The 26,089-nt window shown below is 45.1% G+C and overlaps 2 protein-coding genes across 3 annotated transcripts; one reads left to right on the top strand and one right to left on the bottom strand.

Moving 5' to 3' along the window:
- The first annotated feature begins 797 nt into the window (after positions 1-797).
- Positions 798-13,685, top strand: cfap36 (cilia and flagella associated protein 36). 2 transcript variants are annotated; one of them, XM_021324485.2, is made up of 10 exons: positions 798-1,184; positions 1,412-1,476; positions 1,582-1,683; positions 6,535-6,649; positions 6,726-6,813; positions 9,045-9,214; positions 10,248-10,402; positions 10,492-10,656; positions 10,960-11,058; positions 12,039-13,685. In XM_021324485.2, the coding sequence occupies exons 1-10, from the start codon at positions 1,079-1,081 to the stop codon at positions 12,120-12,122; spliced, it is 1,149 nt and encodes a 382-aa protein (XP_021180160.2). In that variant the 5' UTR covers positions 798-1,078; the 3' UTR covers positions 12,123-13,685. The 2 variants fall into 2 exon arrangements, with proteins under 2 accessions (XP_021180160.2, XP_012733855.2); XM_012878401.3 differs by lacking the exon at positions 10,960-11,058 and having other exon boundaries at positions 800-1,184.
- LOC105937203 (serine/threonine-protein phosphatase 4 regulatory subunit 3) lies at positions 13,432-25,827 on the bottom strand. The gene is made up of 16 exons (XM_012878400.3): positions 25,391-25,827; positions 24,833-24,888; positions 24,594-24,692; positions 23,056-23,679; positions 22,066-22,143; positions 21,828-21,944; positions 20,469-20,585; positions 19,963-20,094; positions 18,745-18,847; positions 18,626-18,667; positions 18,359-18,517; positions 16,783-16,952; positions 16,560-16,699; positions 15,488-15,633; positions 15,281-15,408; positions 13,432-15,189 (listed from the first exon to the last, which is right to left on the bottom strand). Exons 1-16 carry the CDS (start codon positions 25,530-25,532, stop codon positions 15,088-15,090), a joined length of 2,355 nt encoding a protein of 784 aa, XP_012733854.2. The 5' UTR covers positions 25,533-25,827; the 3' UTR covers positions 13,432-15,087.
- Between the last annotated feature and the right edge of the window lie 262 nt (positions 25,828-26,089).

Below are 26,089 nucleotides of genomic sequence, written 5' to 3'. Positions count from 1 at the left end.
TAACTTTTTAGTGCTGACCTGTATGCTGTAGTTATTCTAAGCAGAAATAAAATTGTGTATTTTCAGTCAATTTAGTGTGTAGCACATGGTGCAATGGATCTATTTTTTATTTGTTACATATATAAACTTCTATAAAGTCTATTGATTTTATCTTTTTAAACACAACTCCAAGGCACATGCGCCTTTCGGTATCAAGTGAAAAAAAAAATTGAAAGGGAAAAATAGCCCGTTCTAGGTAATCCATATTCCAGGACTATTCATATTGCTACCTCATCTGAACAACATATCCCTTAAAATCAGTTTGTAAAACTGTATGATTTATTTGAGTATTTTTCACCTTCCGTTAGGTAAATATTGGCATTGAAAGTAAAAATTATTATTTATGTATGTACTGGTGCCCAGTAAGAAACGAAATTAAATATTATAAAAAGGACTATTGATTACAATGCGGCAAAGTAAGCAAAACAAATCAGAGATAATCCTTGAAAAGTTTAAGTTGAAATAAAACACACCATAGTGCAGTTTGTTGCAGTATGGTTTAAAATAAAATCAAGATCGGAGCACGTGACCATTCAACTTAATGTCTTTGGCAAAGACGTTGGTAAGTAGGCCTAGAATTGGATATTGTCAACACTCCCTTAGGTTTAAATGGTGTTATTATTTATGAACCACACCATGAGGCGCGCGTTCACTTTTTAACCAGTTAACCTTTTCAGCAGCTGTGCCAACAGCGCCCCCTGGAGCCGTAACACCTAACGGTCACAGAATCCGGTGGAACGCCCCCAAGAGCAGCGGAGCGGAGTGACGTAGTGGTTGCCGCAGCAACCGAGTTGGCGTCACCACTCTCGCCTTTTGGATTTCATGACTCCGCGTTTCTTCCCGAGCTCTCGGTCTGAGAACCCGCACAGCCGCGGCGGCGACATGGCGGCATGTTTATGAGGAATACCTCCCTTTGCGTCTCTCTCCGTTTATCGGGGCTGTGCGCGTCGGAGCTGCCGCGGAGCTGGAGCTGAGACGCGGGGACTTCGCGGCGTCCGTGCGCTTGTTTCCCCCCCACCACCATCCAGCGTCGGCCAACATGGCCGAGGATGACAGCGAGTGGATTATAGAGAGCATCGTGGGCTACCTGGCAAGTCCGGAGTGGGTTATCCCCGTCACGGACTTTCTGGAAAACAAATGTACAGGTGAAGTTTAGCCGTCAGCGTCAGCCAGCTATGGCTTCGTGAAGTGGGAGGCGGCTAAGCTAACGCTAACCTGTGGGGATTGTGGTTGCGCAGCCATTTGTGTTTATGGTCTCTGCGCCTTTAAGATCCGAGATGCATGCGTGGTTCGGGTGAAGCGCATGGATTTCCCCCTGCAGCTTCCAGCATACCCTCTGAATTGTTGCTCACCTGTTTCCTCTCCTCCACAGTTTTCGATGACGAAGATGAGAACAAGCTTTCATACACAGAAATCCATCAGCAGTATAAGAACCTGGTGAGTAGATTTCTCCAGCTTCACGGGGTTTCCCTCATAGATAACTGTGTGAAACTGCTGACTGGTCAAACGGGACTGCTGGAAGCTGTCTTCCCATCCCTGCAGGTGGAGAAGCTGCTGGAGAATTATATGCAGGAGGTTGGCATCAACGAGCAGCAGTTCCTGGATGCATGCACCTCTCCCTTTGCCAAGTCCCAATCTTTGCAGGTATTTTGAGCTTCCTCTGCACACCACTGCAGGCCTTGCCAGCTGGCCTCAATGCACAGACTCAGTGCAAAAAGTCAAGGATGGGATTTGCTTACGTAACCCTCTCTCCTCCTTTGGGAAAATGCGTTTTATTCTGACAAATATGCAAAATCAGAAACTAGTTTTGTAACAACACTCCACAGGCCAAAAAGTTGAACGCTTGGTCAGATTTGTGTGTGATAGTTTTATCCATATACATTGCAACAAAGTAAACAGGATTACTACACAAATATTAGCTTCTCACTTGCCAGTATGAGTTACAACAATATTTAATTTCCCTTTTGTATAACTCAAGTATTTTTTAACTGAATTATCAGATGACATGCAATATGTACGTATATATAAATACGTAATCATGTTTTTCATCTCTGTCTGGCTTTAACGTTGCATTAAATTTGCCTCAGGGATCGAAAATAGCACCTGGGGGTAAAAAGCATTCAGAGGAGTCCTGATTCCAAAATATAAACAAAAAACAAAAGCGTTAGAATGGCGACAGAAGGATTTCTTTTTATTATTTCAACAGTTGCAACCATTCCCTCGTATTTGATAGAATTGCCTTTTAAATTGTACAGCTTGGATCAAAGTGTTTAGGTTTCTTTGGTGAAGTTTGTCCCCATTCCTGACAGAACTGGTGTGACTCACCTTAGCTTAGACACGCTTTTCCAGCTCTAACCACAGTTTCTCTAAAAAGAGAGTGAGATCAGGGCTCTGGGGTGACCTCTACCAAGCATTGCTTTGTTCTTGACCCACTTTTTTTTACTAATTTGATGTCATGCTTAACTTCACAGCCAAACATTTTGATCTGTAGTTTTATGAGAACAGATTCATTAAGATATGTGTCTCCAAAGTTAAGGTCTGTGTCCTGTGTGATGGTGACAGTTTTACCGGCTTCAGGCAGCATCTTCACAAGATTATTTTGCCTTTGTTCTGGTGTTGAGATAGACATTTCTGATTGGGGGGGGGGGGGGGTATATATGGGAGACAGAACAACATCTTTCTTAAAAAAAAAGTAGGAGGACTTGACATTCCCCCTAATTGTTTGGGAACAGATGAACGTGACGCCTTCAGAAATCTAGACATTGTACCCAAGGATGCGGCAGGCCCACAATTCTCTTCCTGATATCTGAGCTGATTCCTTAGGGTTAGTGTTTTCACGGTGAAGCATTTGAGGTGTTGCCTTAAATCACATCATTGGACTCAAATGTTGGAAATGAACCTATTAGAAACTTAGAAAGCCAAGGCATCACCATTTGTGCTTTCCCGTATTTTTTTTATAAAGGCACAGTAATCTTAAGGTGCGTAAACTTTTGAAGCTGAAGAACAGAATAAAAATTCTCTCTCTCGTTATTCTGGTATTTAGCAATCATTTTGGTAGTCCTAACCGATTCTACCCTTGGAAAAGCTTAGTCTGATTTAATTTCTGTAAGGAAAAAAGGGTTATGTTACTAATACAACAGCATGTGAAAATATCTGCTTTAAATCAGATTTTTTAGTTTTACTTTTGTACTAAACTTTTGAAAATCTTCTAAACGCCAAAGCTAAGCCCTCCTTTCCTTTCGTTAACATTTCAACATTTATTCAGCAACGGTCTGTTGACAGTGCTTCATACCTCCGGGGGTAAATCGTGAAAGTCAGTGAAAGCAAAACCTAACGGTGCAGGAAATTCATCTCACGATCCAGAGAAGACGTTTTAAAGAAAGGCTGGCTAATGTTTGGGCGGCACTGCCGTTGCTTCCGAACGTTTAGCTTGTGCTGTGTCTTGCAGTAGTTTGTTGAGAGCATGAACCCTAAATGCAATTAAAAACATGCATCGCAGGTTTAGACGCGCCCCTTCTGCGGCACGCCTGATTCAAACGACTGCATTACTTTATTATTCTATGGAGTTTTGCAGAAGGCTTCCAGTCCCCTGTTCCTGTAAGCAGGGCTGTGGCAGCTGGCAAACACCTTAAACATGTAGTTGTGATGGACCACTGGATTAGAACGTGACCGCCGCTGGTCGGGAAGTGTGACATAGCTGCGCCCAGATCAGCAGTGATTAAGTTCACTCCCCGGGCCATTCAAATCGCATTAATTACCTCGCAGGTAAACGATTAGCTCCTGCAGATACGCTCACGTTTGGTTAAATGGGAGATTTAACAGCGGTAGAAGCTGAGGGGGTTGTGTACGTCTTGGTGTATTTGTAAAATAAAAGAATCCATTGTGGTTTCAGTTAGAAAAGCCGGTTGGTGACGGGTCTTCAAGTGTAGCTCTGTTCCCAGTAGAGCGTTGTCAGAGGCTGATGGCATCGTACTGCCAACTCTTTGGTGCATTTAGGACTGAGGCAGTGTACTGTAACGTCAATACATGTGAGAAATGTATAGAGGCAAAGATCTAAAGGTTTTCCCACAACTCCAGCTTCAATGCCTTTCAGGAGGTACAGTAGTGCATAATTTAGCCCGTTCTTCCTGGCAAAAGAAATGCTCGATAGTAAATAGACTGAACTTTTCCGGTCATACTGACCACTCAGAGTGCTTTATAGTCGAGCCACATTCGCCCAATCTCACTCACAAACACACACACACACACACACACACACACACACACACACACACACACACACACACACACACACACAGACCAATACTCAGATGAGATCGATGGGCAACTTGGGGCTGAGTGCTTTGCCTAGGGGCACATGGACACGTAGCATTGCTCCAGCTGTCAGATGGACGTGAAGAGTTTGCGTGTCTTGCCACAAATTTTCTGCAGGTTTTAGGGTCTCCACATGGCTAAACTGTTTCCTGATAGCTCTGGCTGTATGTGTGTCATTTCAGTGGTGGAAGGTGAATCTTCTCCCAGGTCTCATGACTTGCAGCCATTGACAGGTCAACTCTGACCAGCTTCCATTCTTTTCTGACCGGATGCCATCCCCACAGCATGATGCTTCCACCACTGTGTTTCAAATGCAGATGTGACGGTTTCTTGCCTTCTTTCAACGATGGCTCTCGACAAAGAGCTAGCTGGTTTGAGCCCAGAACTAGCTATCGTGTCCAGAGCCGTGGACCTGCTGCAGGTCCTGCAGAGGTAGCCGGGGGGGTCTTAGCTACCTCCCTTATTTATGCTGGCCTCGTCCAGACTGTCACTTTGCGCCGGACAGCTTTATGTGCACTGAGAATAATTCACACATGGATGGGCTCTGTCTGCGAATTAAAGGGCTTCTGAAGGCAGCGGGCTATCCTGGGGTTTTATTTAGGGGTATCAGAGGGAGCTGAAAACAGATGCACACCACACTTTTAAGATTTTTACTGGCAGAAAAAAACATGGGTTAATTTCCTCCCACTTTCTTTGCGTCGTATGGAAGAAGCTCTATAGTCGGAAGGAAAGCGTAGGACGGCCCAAGTCCGCTGAATGGCATTCAGGGCAGCTTTGCCAAGATGTACGACTGACTCCTTATAGACCAGGAAGTATCAGATTAGCTGTAAGCATCGCACTGTTTGAAAACACAGCTTAGTGTATGTGGGCATCGTTTGATTGTCGTACTTTAAGCTTTAAGGACGTCTCTTGATGCCCCATCAAAATTTGTTAGTGCCACATTGCTGAGAAAAGCTAGACAATTTCTATTATTGTCATAAAAGGGATCTTTCTTGTTGCGTTGAGGCACTTGCCTCTCCTCTCCTGTTCTGTTGCGTTGTCCAAGCAAAGCAGGTCCAGTTCTTGACCCGAGCCGGAACTAGAGCCCCTTCTGTACCGATTCTATGAACGTGGTGGGTTGGTTTTCTGCAGGCAGAGACCCGGCGCAGAGCCATGCCGTTATTACGCCACAGTGCAGGGAGACAGTCCAACTGCACAAACTACTATTTATGTCGGGATCCCTGCAAATACATGTCCTAAAATCGCCAGCCTGCTTTTATTTCAATATGAGGCTGTGTTTGTGAAGGTGTGGCCACTTATTAGTGAAATTAAACCAAAATGTTGTGGCTGATGAGAACAAGTTTATGATTTAAGAAGAGCAGCAGTGATATTTACTCACCAATATTAAAGGGGACACGTCTTGCTTCTCAGTTCCTCCTTTTTTACGTTGAAATCATTCAGTTGTGGTCCATATAAAGAGTAACTGCGATGCTTTGGTCTGACGTCCTCATTATTTACCCTCACATCCCCTCTTTTCGCCCCTGTTCTGAGATGTGGCCGAGGACAACTTGACTGGCTGCGCTCTCTTTACTCTGAAGGAGGCGTTTCACTCCCCGCCCTCCTCCACCCCGTTCGGCTGTTTTTGTAGCCTACTGGGGGACGGTGTAATGATCAGCTGCACATTTTTACCAAAATCAGTCAGAGAAATAAAAGTGGTGGATTTGTGAGACTGGCAAGCAGGAAGTCCACGAACTTGTTTAGCAGCTCCACAGCAAATACTGTGACGTAATTGTTCGCAAAACATAATAAAAAAAGAGAGAAAACTGAACGGATTGGAAGATATAACCCAAACAGAACCTAAATATATCTAAGCAGCTCCTGGAGAGACTTCATTCACATGTTCTGCACTCCTAAAGTACACAACACAATGTATTTAAGGGCTAAAGATGAGGGTTTTGCATGCTATGTACCTTTTTCATCATTGGGTTTATCTGAAACATTTAAGTGTTTTTCATGGTAACGCAGCAGCAGGTCTTTGGTGCCAGGCTCAGCGCCTGCGGCTGTGGGAAGAGAAAGAATCGGTGCTGAGCGAACACCAGCGCTGAGCTGGTGCACGGCCCCAAGAGGCTTCTCACTGCGCCTTTTACAGACATCTACAGTGAAGCGTCCCTCGTTTGATGACACCGTATCTCCGTTTTTCAGCCCGTGTTCCAGCCGGTTCTGGCTGCAGACGACTTCCAGATGTTTCGCTCGCTGATGGTTCAGAAGAACATGGAGCTGCAGCTCCAGGCCCTCCGGGTCATCAAAGAGAAGAACGGTAGGTGACGGGGACGAACACAATGGACCGTGTGGCCAGGCGCAAGGTTTCAGCGTGTGTGTCTCTGCGTGTGAAGGCGCCCTCCCAGAGTGTCTCACCGACGGGGTCGACGTGATGACGGAGCTGCAGCAGCAAGAGATGAAAATCCTGGAGGATGTCCTAAGGTGTGTTTACCTGCTTTCGTTGTTTCTGTCTCATAAATACAAATGTGCGGAGGCTTATCTCTTTTCCCAACATGATTGAGTCCATGAGACCGTTCTGCTGACAGGGCAGCATCTTCAGACTGATAGGGGGAGGGCAAGCAAGCTCCAGCAACGTGTGAAAGTGGCCGGTATCTAAGGGCCTCCAGCCATTCATCCAGATATTCATCCAGCCACTCCCTGCTAAGGGAGTACAGGTGGGGTAGCTGGAGAAAAGAACATTTACCTCTACACCGAAAGGGCTTAAGGGGAGAGTCAGCAGGAAATGTAACCAGCACACCAACATGAAGCCTGGTGTCAGAGTCTGGACCTGGTTATTAATAAGTAATTACACCACAATTACACATCAGGTTATGACTGATGTGCTAAGGGAGGAAGAAGGGCTCCAACTTGGCACCGAAGGTTTCAGGTTTCGTTGAATCTAGATCCCAGATTCTTTTAAACGCTGTTCCTGTGAAAAGTGTTTATACCCTTGAAGTTTTCCACATTTCCTCACAACACCCTGTGTCTACTTCTCTGACTTTTTAGCAGTTTAGCTAAATGCCATGCACTGCCAGGTTTGCGGTTCCACCAAACCCCTTCCATCTTTTATAGATAGATTAACAGTGATCTCCTGTGGGAGATGTTCAGATCTTGGATTACTTTGTTACAACCAGGGTGTTTGAAGACCTTTGAAGGCCACTGTGGATTAATCAGCTCTGACAGAGGTATGGTGTCTCACTACTCTTGTTTACAATGCAGTTTTTTTTTTTGTCCGTTTGTGAACAGGCATCTTGCAGCTCCTATATCCCAGGCCTCTAATGGGATTCTGCCAGTGACAGCCAGGCCAAATAAAACACAGGGAATCCAATAGGAATGCAGCTAAGCTCATTATCTCCCAGCTAATTTAAGTTATCGGGGTTAAAAGTTAGAACGCAACTGAGAAAATGTTATCCCCTTTGTCTCATCGGGCTACATTGGCCACCTTCGCCCCGCATCACTACACTGTCAGCATAGGAGCAAAAAGGGAACTAAAAGGAGAATGTTCTTGAAATGAGTGTATTTGTCCTTGATTAGAGCAGGTAAATAAGATTATCTGCCACTGGAGTGAGTATTTTTACCCCTAAAATGAGATAATTAGATACACTGCACTTGAAATAACATGATGGAGACGAGTTGTTCCTATTTTAAGTGCAAAGATCTTATTCCATTAGCAAATCAGTGACACATTTAAGAGTAACAGAGGATTAGTCCCACCTTTCCTGAAATAGGCTTGATTAGTAAAACATTTCTGTCCAGCTTCTCTAGGGGAATAATTGGAGTTTAAAATGTAGGTGTCGCTACGGTCTTGATACATCCTGGTCAGGATGTCCTGAGAGCGATTCAGGAGGTTACAAACCTAACAGGATTTCTGTCAGGGAACAGTCCCGGTAACTCTCGCTGCACAGTAGTCTGCAGAAGTAATATTTAAAGAGGGAGGAGTTCAGAACTGCAGGTGCATCTCAATAAATGTGAGAATCCTATTAGTTCAATTCAAAAAGTGCTTATCTGTTGATAACTTCCTTTCCACACTGCTCCGATGCAGTAATTCACACAAAAAGAGATTTAAACTAAGTATTAGGTGCTTACACTGTGCAGTACTAGGCCACACGTTTCTGGAATTTTAAGAATTTCTTTTATTGGTCTTATTTAATTTTCTGATTTCTAGGTATTTTTTTTATTACCTGTAAACCATAATCATCATAAGTAACAAGAAGAACGCTTTAATAAACTTAATAAAATAAATGACCTTTCTGGCTCCTTACTTAGTCAATTAGCCTCTCCCGTTTTCTTCCCCTGTGATTTCTGCTAACCAGGTCAATATCATCCAGACCCACCTGACAAAAGCAACATGCAACGTTGCAACATTTAATATTCATGAGGATGAGGCGTGACGAGCTTGGGGGGCGTTTGGTAGATGCTTTAGAGCGTTCGCACAGCTGGGTGAAATTAAAAAAAAGGCTCCGTTTGTTGGTAACTTGGAGGAGAGAGTTGGTAACACGTGGCCGAACGTGTCAATGTAGTTTTATTCTTGCTTCTGTTCTAGCAGTGGATTCATCACCTACTGAAAGGTGTGGAAACGCTCCGGCTTCCCTCCACATTAATAGAGACCTGACTGGCTGAGAACTTCTGGAGATCTTCCACATTTGTCTCCAAATTTGATCTTTTGCCCTTAGAAAGTCAAAGGAAGAGTACGACGAGGAGATGTCCAGGAGGCTGCTGACGGAGAAAAAGATTGGTTCCACCTCCAGCAGCTCCTCGGATAAGACGACCGCGGAGGGGGATGAGGCTCAGGAGGCCCCGCTGACCACGAGCGAACAGAGCAGCGCTTCCAGACCCACAGCAGGTAAGCCAAGGTTAGATTTCTGGTAAAAATGTGAGCAACTCGACATCACTGACGCCGTCAATCGCTGTTTTTGGTACAAACGGTCTTTTCTGTGTGGCAACTAATTTACTTTTAGGTGCGGAAGAGTAAAAGGAACCCATCGAACCCAGCAGTCGTGGATGCATGCTGCCGCCTTTGTGCTATTGACTCCTTAATTGAAAAGGAGGCGCTCAAACTAACAGGAGAGTAATCAGTGAGGTCATTCATCCTGTAAACTGTAAAACAGCTAAAGAGGCAGCGCTTGTTTAAGCACGAAGGCGGCTTATGTAGTAAAATGGGTCAGAAGAGCCGTGTACCGTGATTAAAAGCTTCGTTTATAAGAAGTGGAAGAAAAAAAAAAAAACAACCTCGGTTTCAGCAAAGCTCTGACACATAGAATATAAGTAGGTCTAGCTCAATGAATTAAAGCAAATCAACAATCAAATATGGGCAGCTCTAAAACAGAGCATTTCAGCCAAAGGGAAAATAAAAACAACTATTTGCTGGAATAAAAGAAGAACAAACTCAATTTTAAAGGACCTGGTTACTCCATTCCTTATTTGACGAGTCCAAGCGTTACGGATGCTGAACCAGAGCTGATCTAAGATGTTCCAGGTCCCAGAATAGCAGCGGCCCGAATGCACCCACCCATCTCGGCATGAATGTGTTTCATTACTTACGGATAATGAGAGTCGAGCACTATTCTAACGGCTTCAGAGGCAATATGTGGTACTCTAATGCAGAGAATTAAAAAAATTACATCTAGAAATGTGAGTAAAACCCTGGATTGCCACTGAGTGAGCGCCATCTTGGTTTCAGAACAACAAGATTAATGTTGCAGCGTGGCCACAAACACAGAGGGACCGTAGAAAATCTAGTCCAATCGTCCTGGGCTGGGTTACCTGTTCACAGGAACTGAAAGACGTGAAAGACAATTAAGGAGATTTCTATTGTATTTTAGAAGACATCACAAAAGATCACAGCCGTCACATGTTGCTTCCACACATGTGTGCAGACTGTGGCGGCGGCAGCTCCCCGTCCAGAGTCCTTCCAGCCCTAAGAGTCCCAAAGAAAGGCAGCGAGTCGCCTGATGCAGGCAGCGGGGAGGCTGCGGCCGAGGCCTCCCTGGAGGAGGCCCACAGGGAGGCTGGATTCTCTAAGCCATACACCGTGAGTCTGAACCTGGTGCACATCACACGTTTGCTTTCTCTTCACCTGATTACATGCATTCCACCTTTCTCAACGTGAACGGCGTGCAGGAGCTGTCAGCGTCGCAGCAGGAGCAGCTGCAGCAGCGCGCGGCCTACCTGCGGCAGCAGCGGGACAAGCTGCACGCCCTGAAGAAGGAGCAGCAGAGAACCAGACAGGCTGCCGTACCCCAGGAGCCGGCGGCCAGCCCCCCACCAGCACCCTCCACCCACCCGGTAAATGCAGCCCGGCTCTGCCCGTCGTTCTCTCCAGAGAAGAACTTCAGCTCTTAGTTCAACATTATTATAAAGTAGATTTGATCTTTTTGAGTTGATAAAGGGGGAAACCTCTTTAACCCATAATGCTCTGAATCTAGTCTCATAGATCCAGGACCTCCCCCGTCATCTTTTAAGTTCTCAGTTCAACATTGATCTAAAATACTTTCTCTCTTGTGTTGCTCATCATTTACCCCGGATGTTTGTTGTTTAACCCCGTCTCGCTGCGTCTGATCTGTGTCTGTGTCTGCGCCGGCCTCTCAGGAGGCGGCGGGACAGCCCCAGACGAACGGGGCCGGCTCCCCTCCTCCTCCTGCTCCCACCTCTCCGTCACAACACTCTCCTAACTCCACCAAACAGAAGGTGATCCATCAGCTCTCTGATTGGAACACACGCAGTGCCTTGCAAAAAGGTCTTCACACCTCCGAAACTTTTGCTTCTCACCAATAAAAGACCTGAAAACAGAGGCGTGCGTTTGAGCTCAGCCGCCTCTACTGATGCACCCGATCAGCGCAGAAATCTGAGCTCAGGATAAATCCAGCTGTGAAGACCTCAGAGGCAACGCATGGAAGGTCCTTGGGTCAGATCAGGCCTACATTTGTGCTTTAGATCAAACTACTGTCTGCAGGTCACACAGAAGACACCAGCCCCATTGTGAAGCATGGCGGTGGCGGCGTCATGCTGCGGGGTTGCTTTTCTTCAGCAGGGACAGGGAAGTAGGTCAGAGTTGATGGGAAGATGGATGGAGCTAAATCACAGGGCGATCCAGGAGGTTCCAGCAGGACGACGACCCTGAGCATACAGCCAGAGCTGCAGTGCAATGGTTTATAGGTCAGAGCATACTTATTTGGTAGTCTGGTCTAGTCAAAGGAACGACCTAAATATAACTGAGAATCAGTGCCAAGAGTTAATAGTTGTTGTTCAGTCGTGCTCCATCCAATCTGAGCGAGCTTGAGCTACTTTACAGGAAGAATATGCTACCAGAGACCCGGGCCCAGGAGACCTGCAGCTGTAATTCTGCTGGTTTAGATTCAGAAACAGGTTTACCTTTCTTTCCCTTTTACAATCATGCACTACTTTTTCTAGCCCAATCACACACAACTCCATTAAAAATGTTTTTTTTTGGGAATGTGACAAATGGGGGGAAAGTTCCAGAGGTGTGAACACTGTCCAGAAGCACTGTAGGCGTCGTCTCCGTGTTTGTGCCGCTTCCTAGACTTCGCTGTAGGGATTAGATTATTCTAGTGCTCTCTTGCTGTGTTCGAGTCGCTCTGTGGACGTTTCAGATAAAGCCACTGCTGAGCCCCACTGACTCCTCTGCCTGCTCTCATCTCTCCACGCAGGAGATGTCCGCTGAGGAAAGGAAGAAGCTCCAGAAGAGGAAGCATCTGGCCGACAAGCTGAAGGAGGAAGTCATCAAGAAATAACTTTCACTCACACGCAATAAGTTCTCCAGTCACTTCTCTCAGCTCTGGAGCACACGGCATGCTTTGTACCCCAATTGAATTTACGTCATACAAAACCTGATTTTGCTGTTTTTTGTTTTTCCTTCTAAGAACGAAAAGTAGAAACCGCCAGTGTTGTGTTTGCTGCCATCTAGTGGCGGGGTTTGGATTTACGTCCATCCGCCGTCTGACCGACGAGCTTCACAGACATCAAGCCAACATAAACGGCGCTCCTGTTTGTGCTGATTTCTCCAAAATGTGCAAACTGCGTGGCCACAGTTTGCAAAGTGGGGTACAAGAATGAGCTCCTATTCAGTCTTTTCCCCCAACAGAAATGCTTCTGAAATCAGTTGATTATTCCTCAGATTTAAGGCTAAACAATGTTCAGGTTTAAATTTCCCTCTAACTCATAAAATATACAGGATTCAGGCGTGAAAATGTCCCTCACAGAATGTTATTTTTAAATAGTTTAAGCGTTTTAGCCCAAAACTGTCACACTACAGCTGGGCGGGTTAAGGCACCATCATGCATACGTAAAGGTGTTTTTAAAGCGACAACCCACATGTTGCTAAATCTGACCGCCATGGAAAAGTTTAATTTAAACAATGACCCTCATCTAGATTCATTAGAGGGATGTATTTTAACTGGTTCTTTGATTTAATTTGGATGACCATGGCCTTTCTGCTGAGGAAATCTGCTAATTCAGTTCCTCCATTTCAACACTGCATCAGACCATGGAAGAGTTTTGGTGCTGAAACGTGAGTATAGTTCACTGCATCAGGAGGAATCACTTTCTGAAATAAATGTTTGTCATGAGGACATGCCAGAGGATGGAGGACTACGGGTTTAACCGCCGTGTAAAAGAGGAGCGAGCTTGTGGACGCTGACGCTGCGCATGCTCTGCTCCAACATCACTTCCAGGACCAAAGGGAAGCTTCTTCCGTTCATGAGGTCAATCCTCATGTTAGTAAAGAGATTAACTAATTATTCCTAAAGGGGCTAAGAGGGTGACATGTTGCTTTACACGAGTGCAGTATTTATCTTCAAGGCAGTCAGCCGTTCTCACTTTAAGCATATATGATGCACCTGTTTCTGTACGTGTTATATATATATATATATATTTGCTGTTTTAATAAATCACATTTTGTAGAAACAAGTTGAACTCCAGCTTTAGAAATGACTGTAAAGATCAAAGGTGGCTCGGTCACACATGGCCCGTTAATCCGCTGTAAGCTCGTGGAAAGGTGTCGCCTGTTCTTCACAGCGCGAGGAAATCATCATGTTTCACAAGTTCAATGCCAGGATCACATTTAATTTCAAAACTTATCAAATAAAGTCATACAAATGTTAAGAATGGACAGTGGTACTAAATGCACTTGGTACAAATTGGAGGGCAGAAACGGAGCAAAGCCGGGTTCCCCGCTCCGCTCCAGACGAGCCCGTTGGCCATCCTTCCACTCGTTCCCGCCCCGCTGCTTTTCTTCCCACGTTCCTTTTCAATCCCTTCATCTGACTTTGTGCGTTTTGACTGTAAAACTCATTCCAAAAAAAAAAAAAAAAAAAAAAAAAAAGCGATGGCGCCTCAACCCAAGGGGCCCAAATCATTCATCTGAACTAGAGAAACGTCGTCCATCAGACTCCTTAACGCTGCAACAAATGTTTCCTTCAACTTATTTAACTGCAGTTTTTAAGAAAGAAAACACGTTCCCAATCATTAACTGCTCCGAGTATTACACGGCTCTGGCTCTCTGAGTCTACGGTCCACCTGGTGGAAGGCGGAGCTTACGCCTGCCACCCAGGTGAAGCCGAACCGGAGCAGATTATTGGCTGTGGGTCAGAAAAGAGGCCACCGAACCCGAACGGGCAAAATTCATAACTCCAGAAATCCTCAGAGACGCTGGCTGCAAACGGGACTTTGCCGCAGTTTTAATTAAGAATCTTAAAACCGACATTGTGAACCTTCGCTGAAGTTTACAGTGAATCAAATCAAACAGACCGGTGCCCCACCCTTTTTGTGTTGTGACAACAAAAATAATGCAAAAGGTGGGGTGAACATAAAGCAGGTGGGCGTGTCGCGCCGCTTTCCAAACCACGTCAGGGGGAAAACTGGTGAGAAAGGGACAGAAGGAACATATATACAGTACTAGAACAAACTCATGAAACGCAGGACTTGTGGCTCCAGCCCTGCAAAAACGCCGCGTTTGTGTCGTCTGTGCCTCGCCCCAAACTGATGCCGTGGCTTTTAAACGACGAGTCCCGCTCTACTGGAGCTAAGCAGCGCCGCGGCCGACTGTTCGTCCGGGTTTCAATTGGCCGCCTCCCCCCTTCGTTTAACGTTTCTCTGCCGCCGCCTCTGACGCGGTGGCACTGTTAGACCCAGCCAGTCGAGCTTGGAGGGCTAGTCCCGCTAGCCTGGGGGCGGCCAGCTGCAGTCCGTACGCCGGCTGGTCGGGTTTTGGCTTCCTGGCTGATGCCACAGAAATACGGGCGGGGAAAGAGCGGCGTCGGAACCGGGGGGGTTGCCAGGTCTGACGTTTGACGGCTGAATGGTGAGGGGAAAGAAAAAGGTGGAGGGGAAAACGGGGTAAAAAAGCAATAAAGCTTCCTTCAGGCTGATGAAACGTTGATTTCCCCAAACAGGGTTCTGTTTAATAAAAAGGGAGGGGGGGTTAAAAAAATAGAATGAAAAAACGGCCTACAGAAATAGACCGCCATCTGTCTTTTCCAGAGAAGCTCTCCGCCTCCTTTCCAGAGAGAGAGGGAGCAAGGAGCAGAGTCGGGGGTCTGAGGAAGGCGGGAGGCTCGTCTCGCTCCGTGCGCCGCCTCAGAGGGACCGCTAGGTGGCGCCGGCAGGCCGAGGACCAATGAGACAGCCGGGGAGGACGGGGAGCGGGAGGGACCTGACGCCCGTCCGCCGTGGCCAAACCAGAGAGGACCGTCGTCGGCCTTAAGAGCTCAGGCGGGGTCGCTTTCTGGGAGACTCGTCCTCCTCGTCGTCCTCCTCTTCGTCCTCGTCGTCAGGGTAGTCCACCAAACCAACCAGAGCCGTCTAAAACCAGAGAGAGAGAGAGAGAGGCTGACAAAATGCTCACATACCAAGAGGAAGAACGGTATTTTAGGGCCTAGTGAACAGGGCTCACCTTGACAACAGGAGTGGCAGGAAGAGCAACGGTTTTCACAGAGGAAGAGGAGCTGTTGTTTGACGGGACGGCTGGCGAGGCGGCTGGGATGGGGGCAGACTTGGCACTGTTGGCGCCGTTGGCAGCTCCTGCAGGAAGACAGCACAGCGTCGTGACCCGGGAGCCAAAAAGCCTTTCCAGGACGCATTCACCGCCGCGCCCATTTACCTTTTTTGGCTTCCATGAACTTTTCGTAGCTGTCGGAGAATTCCTCGTCCATCCTCCTCTCCACCGCCTCTCCGTCTTCGTCCTCCTCGTCGTCGTTGAACCACAGCTCTTCGTCCTCGTCCAGAGAGCGTGCGTCTCGCCGATACCTGCCGATGAAAAGCGGTTTCATGGAAACGCCGCGTCATGGACAACTGGACATTGGTCTTAAAGGGACAGTGCGGGCGTTTGAAACTGGCCTTCTGTGGGGAGCCTGTAAGCAGCTACTATCCTACTTGCAGCAGACGACTCCAAGCATCTTCATTTAGGATAAATGCAGATCAGTTTGACCCAGAGAGCAGCCGAGACCAACATGGACTTCAACCGTCCTTAAACAACTCGTTTCAAAAACGATTTATGCAAACTTTAATCTGCTGTTGGGTTTAAATTGGCCGGCTATTTACACTGAAGCTGAAGATTTAAAAGAAACGGAGGTAGCAGGTGGTGCATCTTTCCGGTCAGAGTAACGTTAAGATAAACCACCCAAACTGCCTCTTTGCTTTTACATCAGAGTTAAACACATCTGGAAAGGCTCTATTAAAAAAAAACTATTGTTTACTTTTAAATCTCTGCTACACCTAAAACTGTAATTTAACTTTTACTGCAATTTACAAAGCTGTACGCAACAAAATTTCGTTCTGTATGCAACAAAATTTCGTTCTGTACGCACTCTGTGCATACAAAATGACAAATAAAGTTGTCTAAGTAAGTTTTGTTTCCCTAAGGAACACCGCTGGTGGCACACAGCTGCTTTTGTTTCCCTCGTAGATAAACTTCAGCCTCTGTGTAAACTTATAGCCAACCTAAACACAATAGTTCAAAGATCCAGAGCAGATTTTACATAAAGTGAGGTTTGCTCTTGGTCTCAGGCTGTTAGCTTCAGCTTCTAGGGCTGGAAATCTGGAGATCACTAAATGCAAACGCCAATAGAGTCGTCTGCTGCAGGTCAGACAGATACTAGCTGCTTCCAGCCTCACCTCGTAAACCCTAAACCAGCCCTTGAAGAAAAGCCATCATTTCCCCCGTCTCCACCAACCTGCTGAGTTTCTGACTCTGCCTGTCCTTCTCCTGCTCGTAGCGGCCCTTCAGGCCCTTGAAAGTCTGAACGTACTCGATGGATTCAAGTGCTTTGTAGAAATTGTCTACGATGTGAGCGATGAGAGATTTGATGTCCTCCTGGGCAGAGAGAGAGAACCGTGAGACTTTTCCAGAGAAGAGAAGGAAGACGTGTTATCTGGGGGAGGGGGATGCTGACGCACCACTTTGATGAACTCGAAGAGCTCGATGATGGCCGAGTTGAGGAGGTTGTATCGGGTGCCGTTGTCCAGCAGGGCGTTGATGACGGGCTCGAACAGGTTCCCTTTGATGATGTAGCGGTTGTAGTACTCGTCTTTTAGGCCAATGATCCTGCGCATGAAACGCAACGCACCTGGGGCAGAAAACAACAACAACAAACAGGTTTTTATTAATGAAGCCCTCAGCACAGGTACAACCTACAGCCCAACGAAGTTAATGCCTAAAATGTAGGTAAAAACAAAACAATGATCGTTTTCAGCCTTCAAAGAAAATGGGCTTTAAAAGGAGCAAAGTTCACAAGCCAGGATGGGCCGAGGTTCCCCACTTTGGGAACAGCTGCGTTAGCAAAGAGCCCCGCGGTTCACAAACCGTTCCCAATGTACATCTGCAAGGAATTCCAGGATTTATTATTCCCTACAGTCCAGAATATCATCAAAAGAAAGAGAGAACGGGGAGAAATCTGCACGTAAAGACTGGTTCCCAGGCAGGATTTTAAAATAGCCGGCTGATTTTCAAAGTCTGAGAGCCACCACACGTAACAATAAACAATCCTATAAAACAGGTTTGCTCATACAGTGTGGTGATTGGTCAGAGGACGAGCTCTGCACACCTCACACAAACACATTTCACTTAAGATCATTTTTAAGATCATTCAGATGTCAGACGGGAAATGTTGTGAATCTGTTTAAGATCAAATGTGAGTTCAGAGTAAATAAACATGGATGACCAGGAAGAATAATGGCCATAGTTTGTGGATTCACTTTAACAGAGAAAAAAGTTGTAGGTTAAAGAAGCGGGGACAACGTGACCGGAGGTCTCTACTCCATGAAATGGAGGAGAGTTTTCTCTCTCTCCGCTTCCCCCCCTCGCTTTCTGATTGGCTACACGTCACATTCAACAGGCTGCCACACATGCTAGGATATCAGGCCAAGACAATCTAACATGTTGAACATTGATTATTATTATCAGAGGCCCGACGTTCCACCGAGCAGACCAGATCACTTAACACACCACACACAGCAGGATATTCTCTAAAGATTATCTTAAGAGACAACGATAATTGCCGCCTCTCTGAAGAGGAACATCCTGCCGTGTGAAACGGCCTTAAGCTGCGAGGCTGAAAATTTAAGAGTGCATTAAAAACAAACACCGTGCTGCTAAGGCTGGGGATCACTTCAGAGAACCACCATCAGTTAACAGGTCGTCGCTGCACCTAGCAGGTAACGTGAAAACGTGTGTGGCGTATTATGAAATGCAAAATAAAACAACGGAGACCCTGGACTGTTGCAGAACGGGAGAGGTTTCCCCCTACAAAGCTTCAACAGTCAGGATCCTCCGGTGTTTTTAAGAGACAAGGCCATGTGACACGGCGGCAGACACGCCCCTCTTCCAGCTATTTTAGAACGTCACAGGCATCAGATCCAAACGAGTCGATATTTTCAAAGTTGATCAGTTTGATAATTAAATATCTTTTATAGTGTATTCAATTGAATATTGATTAAAAAGCATTTGCGTGGAGGCTGCTAGGTCAGGACTTACAGAGAGCCAGGAAGGTGTGTTTGGAGTTCATGAGCACCAGGACTCTCCTGAGCAGGTCTTTGTTCATGATGTAGGTCTTGATGTGGTAGGTGTGGTGCTCCACGCAGAAGGTGAGGAGCTCCAGGATGAGGGCGAGCAGCTGAGCGGTTTGGAAGTTGTCTGCACAAACAAGGACACTTCTGATTCAACCAAGCCATAACGACTTTCTTAATCCAATTTAGACATGATCCCATAGCCGACTGTCCGATGAAGTTATACAGAACCCACCTGGACACACCGGGTTAATCTTTGCAGATCCTTCTGGTTGATCTGAAAGGCCGCGACAAGAAATGTTAAATCTGATGAATGCAGCAGTCGATCGCTGCGCTGCTACGCGGCAGGCTTACCCTTTGAGTTCTTGTCGTGCGCCGTGTTGGCCAGAAGAGGAGCAGTCAGGACGTGCATGCAGTACTTGTAGAAGAAACTCAGGAACTCAGTCTTCTCAGTTTTCTGAAAGGAATCGGGTAAGAAAGTGTTAAATGACTACAGCACAGGGGGTTTAATCACTCAGTGCCGTTCTAAAGTGTTCCCAGCCTGGAAGTCGACGCTTTATTGCGCTGTGACAAACGTCTACATACTTCTATATGAGGCCCAACACACAGGAGGTCATCATTGTGATAGAATAACTATAAAAGATATTCTGGAGCTAAGATATTTTCCATTAAGGTTGTACAATTTTTCCAAAAATAAAAGTTGTGATTCATTTCAACCATATTTGTGATTTAATTTGACTTTCCTCTGCATTAACCACAAGCAACAAAAATGGCCTGTAGATAAAGATGTTTGTAAACAAGGACTCTTTAAAACAAGAAATTAAACCGTTTTTATTCATCAGAATCTTATTATTCAGTAGTACAGCTTTTTGAGGTGGACATCGATCCTTGTTGAACATAAAGTGCAGCCAACAAACACATTTATGTATTAAATAGTTTGACCAGTACTTAATGCTGTGGTGAGATTCCTGAAAATTTCTGGTAAAAAGGCATTAATTATATAAAACTAGTAATAAAATTAGATTATCTCTCTGCTGCAACTCTCTTCTCTTCCATGTGGAGCAAACCCACTTTAACCATATTAATGACACCTAAAGGAGCCGTCTGATCCACTCATTGTTAAATAGCCAAAATCTGCAGACGTCTGTGATTTGAAAATTGCGTTTTTAAAATTACAATTATATTCCAAATGCGATTAACCATCCAGCCCTATTCTCCATAGGATTTCAGTGTGAGCGGTGTCTGGACCTTCCTAAAGCAGCAATATCTCAACCACTCCATAGCAGCTGTGGTCGTGTGCTGAGGCTCGTTCTGTGGGAAGCTGAAGCCTTTAGGAAGGTTTATCTCTAGGGTTGCCCTGCCTTTAAGTCCCATCCACCCCCCCCATCTACCAACAAGCTGCCCTGTCCCTGCTGAAGCATCACAGGGTGACGATGATGACGATGCAGTGTTGATTTAACCCAAAGGGATAATAAATAAAACCCTAAATTCCTAAATGAAGGAGCAGAATCACTACGTTTCAGCGTGCGTTTTGTTTTGACAACCGGCAGAAAGGTAACCGGTCTGACTTACGTTGGTGGAAGCCAGCATGTTTTCAGGGTCGATGAGCGTCCTGAGCAGACCCATCAGCTGCACCGCCCCTCCCAGCTCTGGATCAGAGTCACAAATCATCTGCTTGATCACAACATTAATCAGGAGAACATCCTGGAACAGGCACAGAAAAAGGAGAAAACACAGTCACTAAAAACACCTTAAATATATTCATCAAAGTGGCCCTAATCTTCCAGGAATGAACGAGCTTTTCAAGCGGACATCCCAGCAGCTTTCTTGGTTACACACAAGGAAGCAGCACATACAACAAAAAAGCACCAAAACAAGTTTGTCAAGTTGTTCCTCTGTGAAGCATCATAACGCTGACCTACAGTTTACATCTCAGAGTAAAACCACACAGCAGTTCCACATTAAACAAAACCACAACTAACCGATCTGACAGAAGGCACAGAGCACCGTACAAACTAACAACAAAAAAAAAACAAAAAACATTGAAAACAGGAAGTGTTGTGCAGACGGCCGCTCACATCTTCAGTCTGCTGCGGCTCCTGCATGACAAACTCCCGGACCATCGATGGGCTGAACTCCACCAGGTAAGAGAAGATGTCAATGGCCGCTGCTCGCACCTGCAGGTCATCCATTCCCTACAGGGAACCAAAACAAAAGGCTTAAAACCATTAACCACTTTCAATTTGAATCACTCATTGGCAAAATACAGCAAAGTCCATTCAGACGACCGTTTTAACCGAGTGTCGGCCACGCCGTCCGCTGCCATTAAACGGCTGCTAACTTCCCTACAGTCATCTACCGACAGGACGTCGCTGCTGGTTCTTCTGACCACATTCCTGAATTTTCAGATTTCAGATCAGTCAGCTGGCCGAGAACGGCGATCAGAACCAAAAAACGTTTACTGTAAAACCAAGGGTGCATTTAACTGCATCGTTTATCAAAACACTTCAGAGCCATAGAGGGATAACGCAGATATTTACAAGTGAACACATTTGTTTTGTTCACAAGTATGAACTGAATGTAGAGCTACAGGTCATTAACTTAGATAATCATCTTAAATTATATGAATATCACTGAATCAATTTACCACCTATACAGATGAATATTATACACACCTATTTAAAGTATTTCTTTTTGGGATTGTTTATTATGGTCTACAGCTAATTGAGCAGAATGCAACAGAAGACCAATAAATAAGCTCTTCACACATAAATGTGTATGTTGCAGCCCACCGATCTCTGAACTGTTGACTGAAGAAATGTCCAGCGCCCGGCTGCTAAAGGAGGAGAAGGAGGCTGTTCACAGAGAGCGGTAGCCAAGCATAGTTAGGGAAAGTTAAGTGGAAGCAAAAACTGTGCCTGAAAAAGGTGCACAAAAAAAACAAAGAATAACAACAGCCTTGAGGACGACGAAGCATGAACACAATCAAGAGATTGGAGAAGATTCACAATGAGTGGACTGCAGCTGGAGCCAGAGGTTCTAGAGCCAGAACCACTGTGGGTGGGTCTGGGTGTTGAATCACAGCCGACCCACAGACACCAAGTCTCAACTGGACTGAGAGAAAAACAGTGAGCTGTCGCTTAAGGTCCAATTTCCTTTTTTTTTTTAGATGGATCTAAATTTTGCATTTCATTTGGAAATCAATGTCCCAGAGCTGACACTGCTGTGTTGTTATTATTATTTAATCATTATTATTTATTTATTTATTGGTCTTGTGCTGATTCTAATTCATTTCTCAGACACTACACCGGCTTTTCATTAGCTGTAAGACATGATGATCAGAAATAATACGAAGACCTAAAATATGATCCCTCCAAGTGTAAGGAAACCAACGTTTCAGATTTTAAAGGGATCTTGACAGAACTCCAACAACCTACCATGACTATTTCAAGAGCAGGTAAGATCCCCAGGTTGGCCAGGGTTTTATAGAAGGCATCCCTGTTTTGTGGCTGCAATGTTTGCGAAAAAGCACAAAATTCCTTGACGAAGTTAACCTGAAGAATAGAAGGGGAGAAAAAACAAAAACACAATGAGCCACATTTTGAATAAATAGCAAAACAGAACGGGGTTTAAAACAGTGTTATATACGGTTTTGAGCTTTAGGAGCAGACTTACCAGTTCTCTTCTTTTACTTTCTTCTGTAGCTTCATCTGTAAGCTGTGCAAAGACCTCAGTGAGGAACTTCTCATCCTCCTGTGACAACACCAGGACAGATTTGTTTTTTTTAGAAACGGACAACCGGGACGTTAAGAAGACTTGGAGATAAATGCGAACGAATAAGAGAACCCAAGCCTGACATTTCTTGGAGCTTACCATGATGATTATCTCTAGAAATGTTCCCATTCACCTGTATAAGAGCAGCTGGAAAAAAACAAAACTAAGAGAAAATGTCTCGTCCCGTCCTTGCTTTAACGTTACGCGTTAGTTTGGCATGGCGGGAAGCGTCGGTCGTCTCTGACAATAAACCCTAAGACTTGGAGATTTTGTTTCAAAACAAAACACCAGCAGATTTGATATGAACATATTTTAATTTTAAGCCAGACATGAACTTTAACAGTTTATCCAAAACAGAGAAACCCTGGAAATGGAGAGAAACTTTGAACAGAAAAAGGCCAGAGAAACAGAGAATACACAAACATTTGAAGAATTTGAGGAAAAGGGAAGAATATATATAAAAAAACCGCAGTAATAAAAATTACTGCAACAGATCCCTTAATTCACTCCATATGTTTTCCCGGTAACTTTGATTTCTCTCTTGCTACAAAGCAAATTGTGATGCACAAAATAACATTTGAAAGAGAATAGTGCTTACAGCCACATAACGCCATGTACGTCAAAGATAATCATTAAACACCTTAAAATGCCGTCATAATGGTTGCTCCTTATTAAAAAGAGAAATTCTTTCATTTATTCACCTTTCAGGATGAGCTTTTGTTTTTTTTAATTCGTCAAAGGGGAAGAGAGAGCCTTATATTTAAGTAGCCACAGCACCGGAGAGCATTCATCTTAAAATCACACCGGATCACAGAAACTTTTTATACACACAGCACAACCCAGCATGAACTTCTCCACTTTGCCTTCCACTGTAAATAAACCCGTTCTTACCTGCAACATACTGACAATTTCCACCTTGTTGAAGAAGATGAACGACGTGAGCGTGGACAGGAAGTTCTCTTCAAAGACGGACGGCGTCGGCAGGATTATGTCCTGGATGTACTGCACTCTGTAGGTCTGGTGGATTTTCTGCCGCAGCTCCGAGTCTGTGATGGGGATCACCTCCTTGAACTTGGCCGTCTTGGTCAGAAACTCCCTGTGGCGCTTGGGCTGCACCAGCGCCGGGTCGTACTCCAGGCAGCCCACCACATCCATGATGCAGTCGTCGGAGAACATGACCTCGAACAGGGCCGCCTTGTTGAGGAACAGGACGCCGCGCACGATCTCGTACAGGTGGTGCAGGCCTTCTCGGTTGTCCAGGTCCTCGCACACCCTGAAGAGGCCCAGCAGCTTCTTGATGTAGCCCTCGCTCATCAGCGCCAGGGCGAGCTTCTCCCGGCGGATGGGCGAGGACAGGACGGACGTCACCAGGTCGGCTATTTCCTCCAGCCGGCCTAGCTCGCAGGGAGGGAGCTCGACCAGGTGGGTCGTCTCTGGGATCTCTTCAAAGTGGTCTTCCTCCGACTCGTCGATGGGGTCCTGGGTGATGTCCAGAGCCGGGTCCTTGCCCTGAACCTGGGACGACAAATGTTCGGCTCTTACTACACAAACCAGCTAAAATTAAACCGTCTGTAAGGCTAGCGGTGTTTGGTAACGTTGGCCATCCAACAAGCAACGAGCAACCGGGTTCTGATCATTAACAACTTCTTTTACTTTACCCTTTTACATACTAACACTTTGATCAGGGTTCCTACAGCATAAGGCAAGTTAAATTCAAGACTTTTTAATGCCACTTGAAATAAAAAGCTAAGACCAACTTCACGATAAACAAGATAAGCCTGGTTGCGACAACTTCACCCAAATGATTATTTTAACATAAACCATTACTTTCTGGCTCAGTAGACATGTTAAAGATTTTGAAAAACATTCCATATAGGAAGAAACCTAAAAAACACACAAATTACAGATATATTTTTAACAACTACTGAACTGAATTCACAAACTTTGTTTTGTTCCCCACTAAAATAAACTATAAACCAGTGCCAACTCTTTTTCGCAGCTATGGTCCGGCCGCAATAGTTTTTATTGGTTCCGCTATCAGGACAGAACCAATAATGGTTCCATTGAGCCGTTCGGTAAATTTAAAAAATATATAATTTTGTCAATTATTTTACTGTTTGGTAAGGATTACAAAAATAAAATCCTATTTATGACCTGGTAACAATTTTAAGACCTAAGAAAGACTGATTTAAGACATTTTAATGGCAATTAAGGCCTTAGTTTTATATTACAGAATTCAATGCCTTTTAAGACTTTTTAAGGATCCGCAGGAACCCTGTTTGATGATAAATGACCTCAAAATGCTTAAATAAGAAACTGATGCGCAGTAGCATAAGGCTATTGCTTCAAAACGGTTTGTTTACAGGCACAAAAAAAGAAGGGACCACGTCAAAACAACATTAGTCGTCTTTAGTTTTGCTAGACAATACCTGACAAATCTTCTCCCAGATCTCATCACAGCCGGCCTTTTCCTGGAAGCTTAAGGCAAGGTCATAATTATCCGCTTCTGACCAGACAATCAGCGTGTCCTGGAGGCAAGGGAAAGACACAATCCCAGTTTTACTCATAGATCCATATCTGATCGGCATACCTTTGTTTTTACTCAGAACAAGATAAGGTTCGGGAAGTGAAAGCTTGCTTTCAAAAAGGAAGACGGTAAACACTTTACCTGTTGTTTTTGATACGCCGTATTCGGACTTATCTTCGACTCCAACAATAGCGAACCTGTAAGGGGGAGAAAGGTTGCTTTTTTTTATAGAAAGATTACGGCGACAAGGTCAAGTAAATTTTGTAAATATCGTAAATAAAATTCCTAAGCAGCAAACAAACAGGGCATTTAAATGAGAATTATCCGAGAAAAATGTCCAGCAATCACCACGAAGGCAGAGTTTTTGTATAACTCGTACAGGAACAAACGTGGGAAGCCTATTATAATAAGTTTGTACGTGTGCATGGAGACTCGATGCTCCCCCCCTCTCCTCGTGTTACTGTGAAAATGCCAGTTAAAGAAATAAACTATGGAAACCTTGTGATCCTCAAACATTGTTTTTCGGTTTAAGAAATCACCAAATTTCCATAGCCAAAGACTGTTAGCTTTAAACGCTAGGGACTGGTAAAAATCCGGCAATCATCAACCGAAAAGCCCCGACTCCGAGCCAGCGGCGGCTAGCATGCTAAAGCTAGCCGAACGTAACGTAAACGCGGCTAATGCTAACGAGGAACTCACCGTCAGATTCGGCTCGAACCAACAACGAGATTCCCTTCAGTCGTTCAACAAACGTGGACGAAACGTGTCCGGTGCCCCGGTCGTCCCACTGCCGGTCTTCGTTCAGGGTGTACACTTTCACCCGCCGCCGAGTGTCCGACATGGCTAAACCGAGTGGGAGCTAACAGGCTATCAGCTCGCCCCGTCTAGTGTTTTCCTCGACCTGTTAACTTTTTTCCTACCTGCATGTTATAAAACATGCGCGTCTGCTAAAAGTTTACGGCAGCGGTTACAGATTCCTTGACTACTTCATAAACATATTACGTCCGCGACGTAAAGGGACTAAGCAGAAATCCTGTTAATAAACCAGTAAAATTCAAAGAAAGCACAACAACTCTAACGGCCTCCGCGCTAACGTCCACAGACCGCCATCTTGTAATCCGATCTTCGTAGATGTCAATCAAACGGCCGTCGGGTGGGCGGAGCTTCCTTCGCTGCAAGGGCTGGATGAGAAACTCGACGCGCCGCCTACAGGCAAGAAGAAGAATAGCAACAACAGCCACCCAGAGATATACATTAAACATTTCCATATATTTTTAATATTTTCGTGTAATTTAAGCAATATGTCCGCTAAAATTTGCTACTGAACGTCTTTGTATATTTTAAGCATATTTTTGGGCTCCCACACATTTTTCATTACCAAAATCCAAACTTCTGCTT

The sequence above is a fragment of the Fundulus heteroclitus genome, chromosome 22, assembly GCF_011125445.2.
Source record: "Fundulus heteroclitus isolate FHET01 chromosome 22, MU-UCD_Fhet_4.1, whole genome shotgun sequence".
NCBI classification, from domain to species: Eukaryota; Metazoa; Chordata; class Actinopteri; order Cyprinodontiformes; family Fundulidae; genus Fundulus; species Fundulus heteroclitus.
This window is presented reverse-complemented; position numbering and strand designations above follow the sequence as displayed.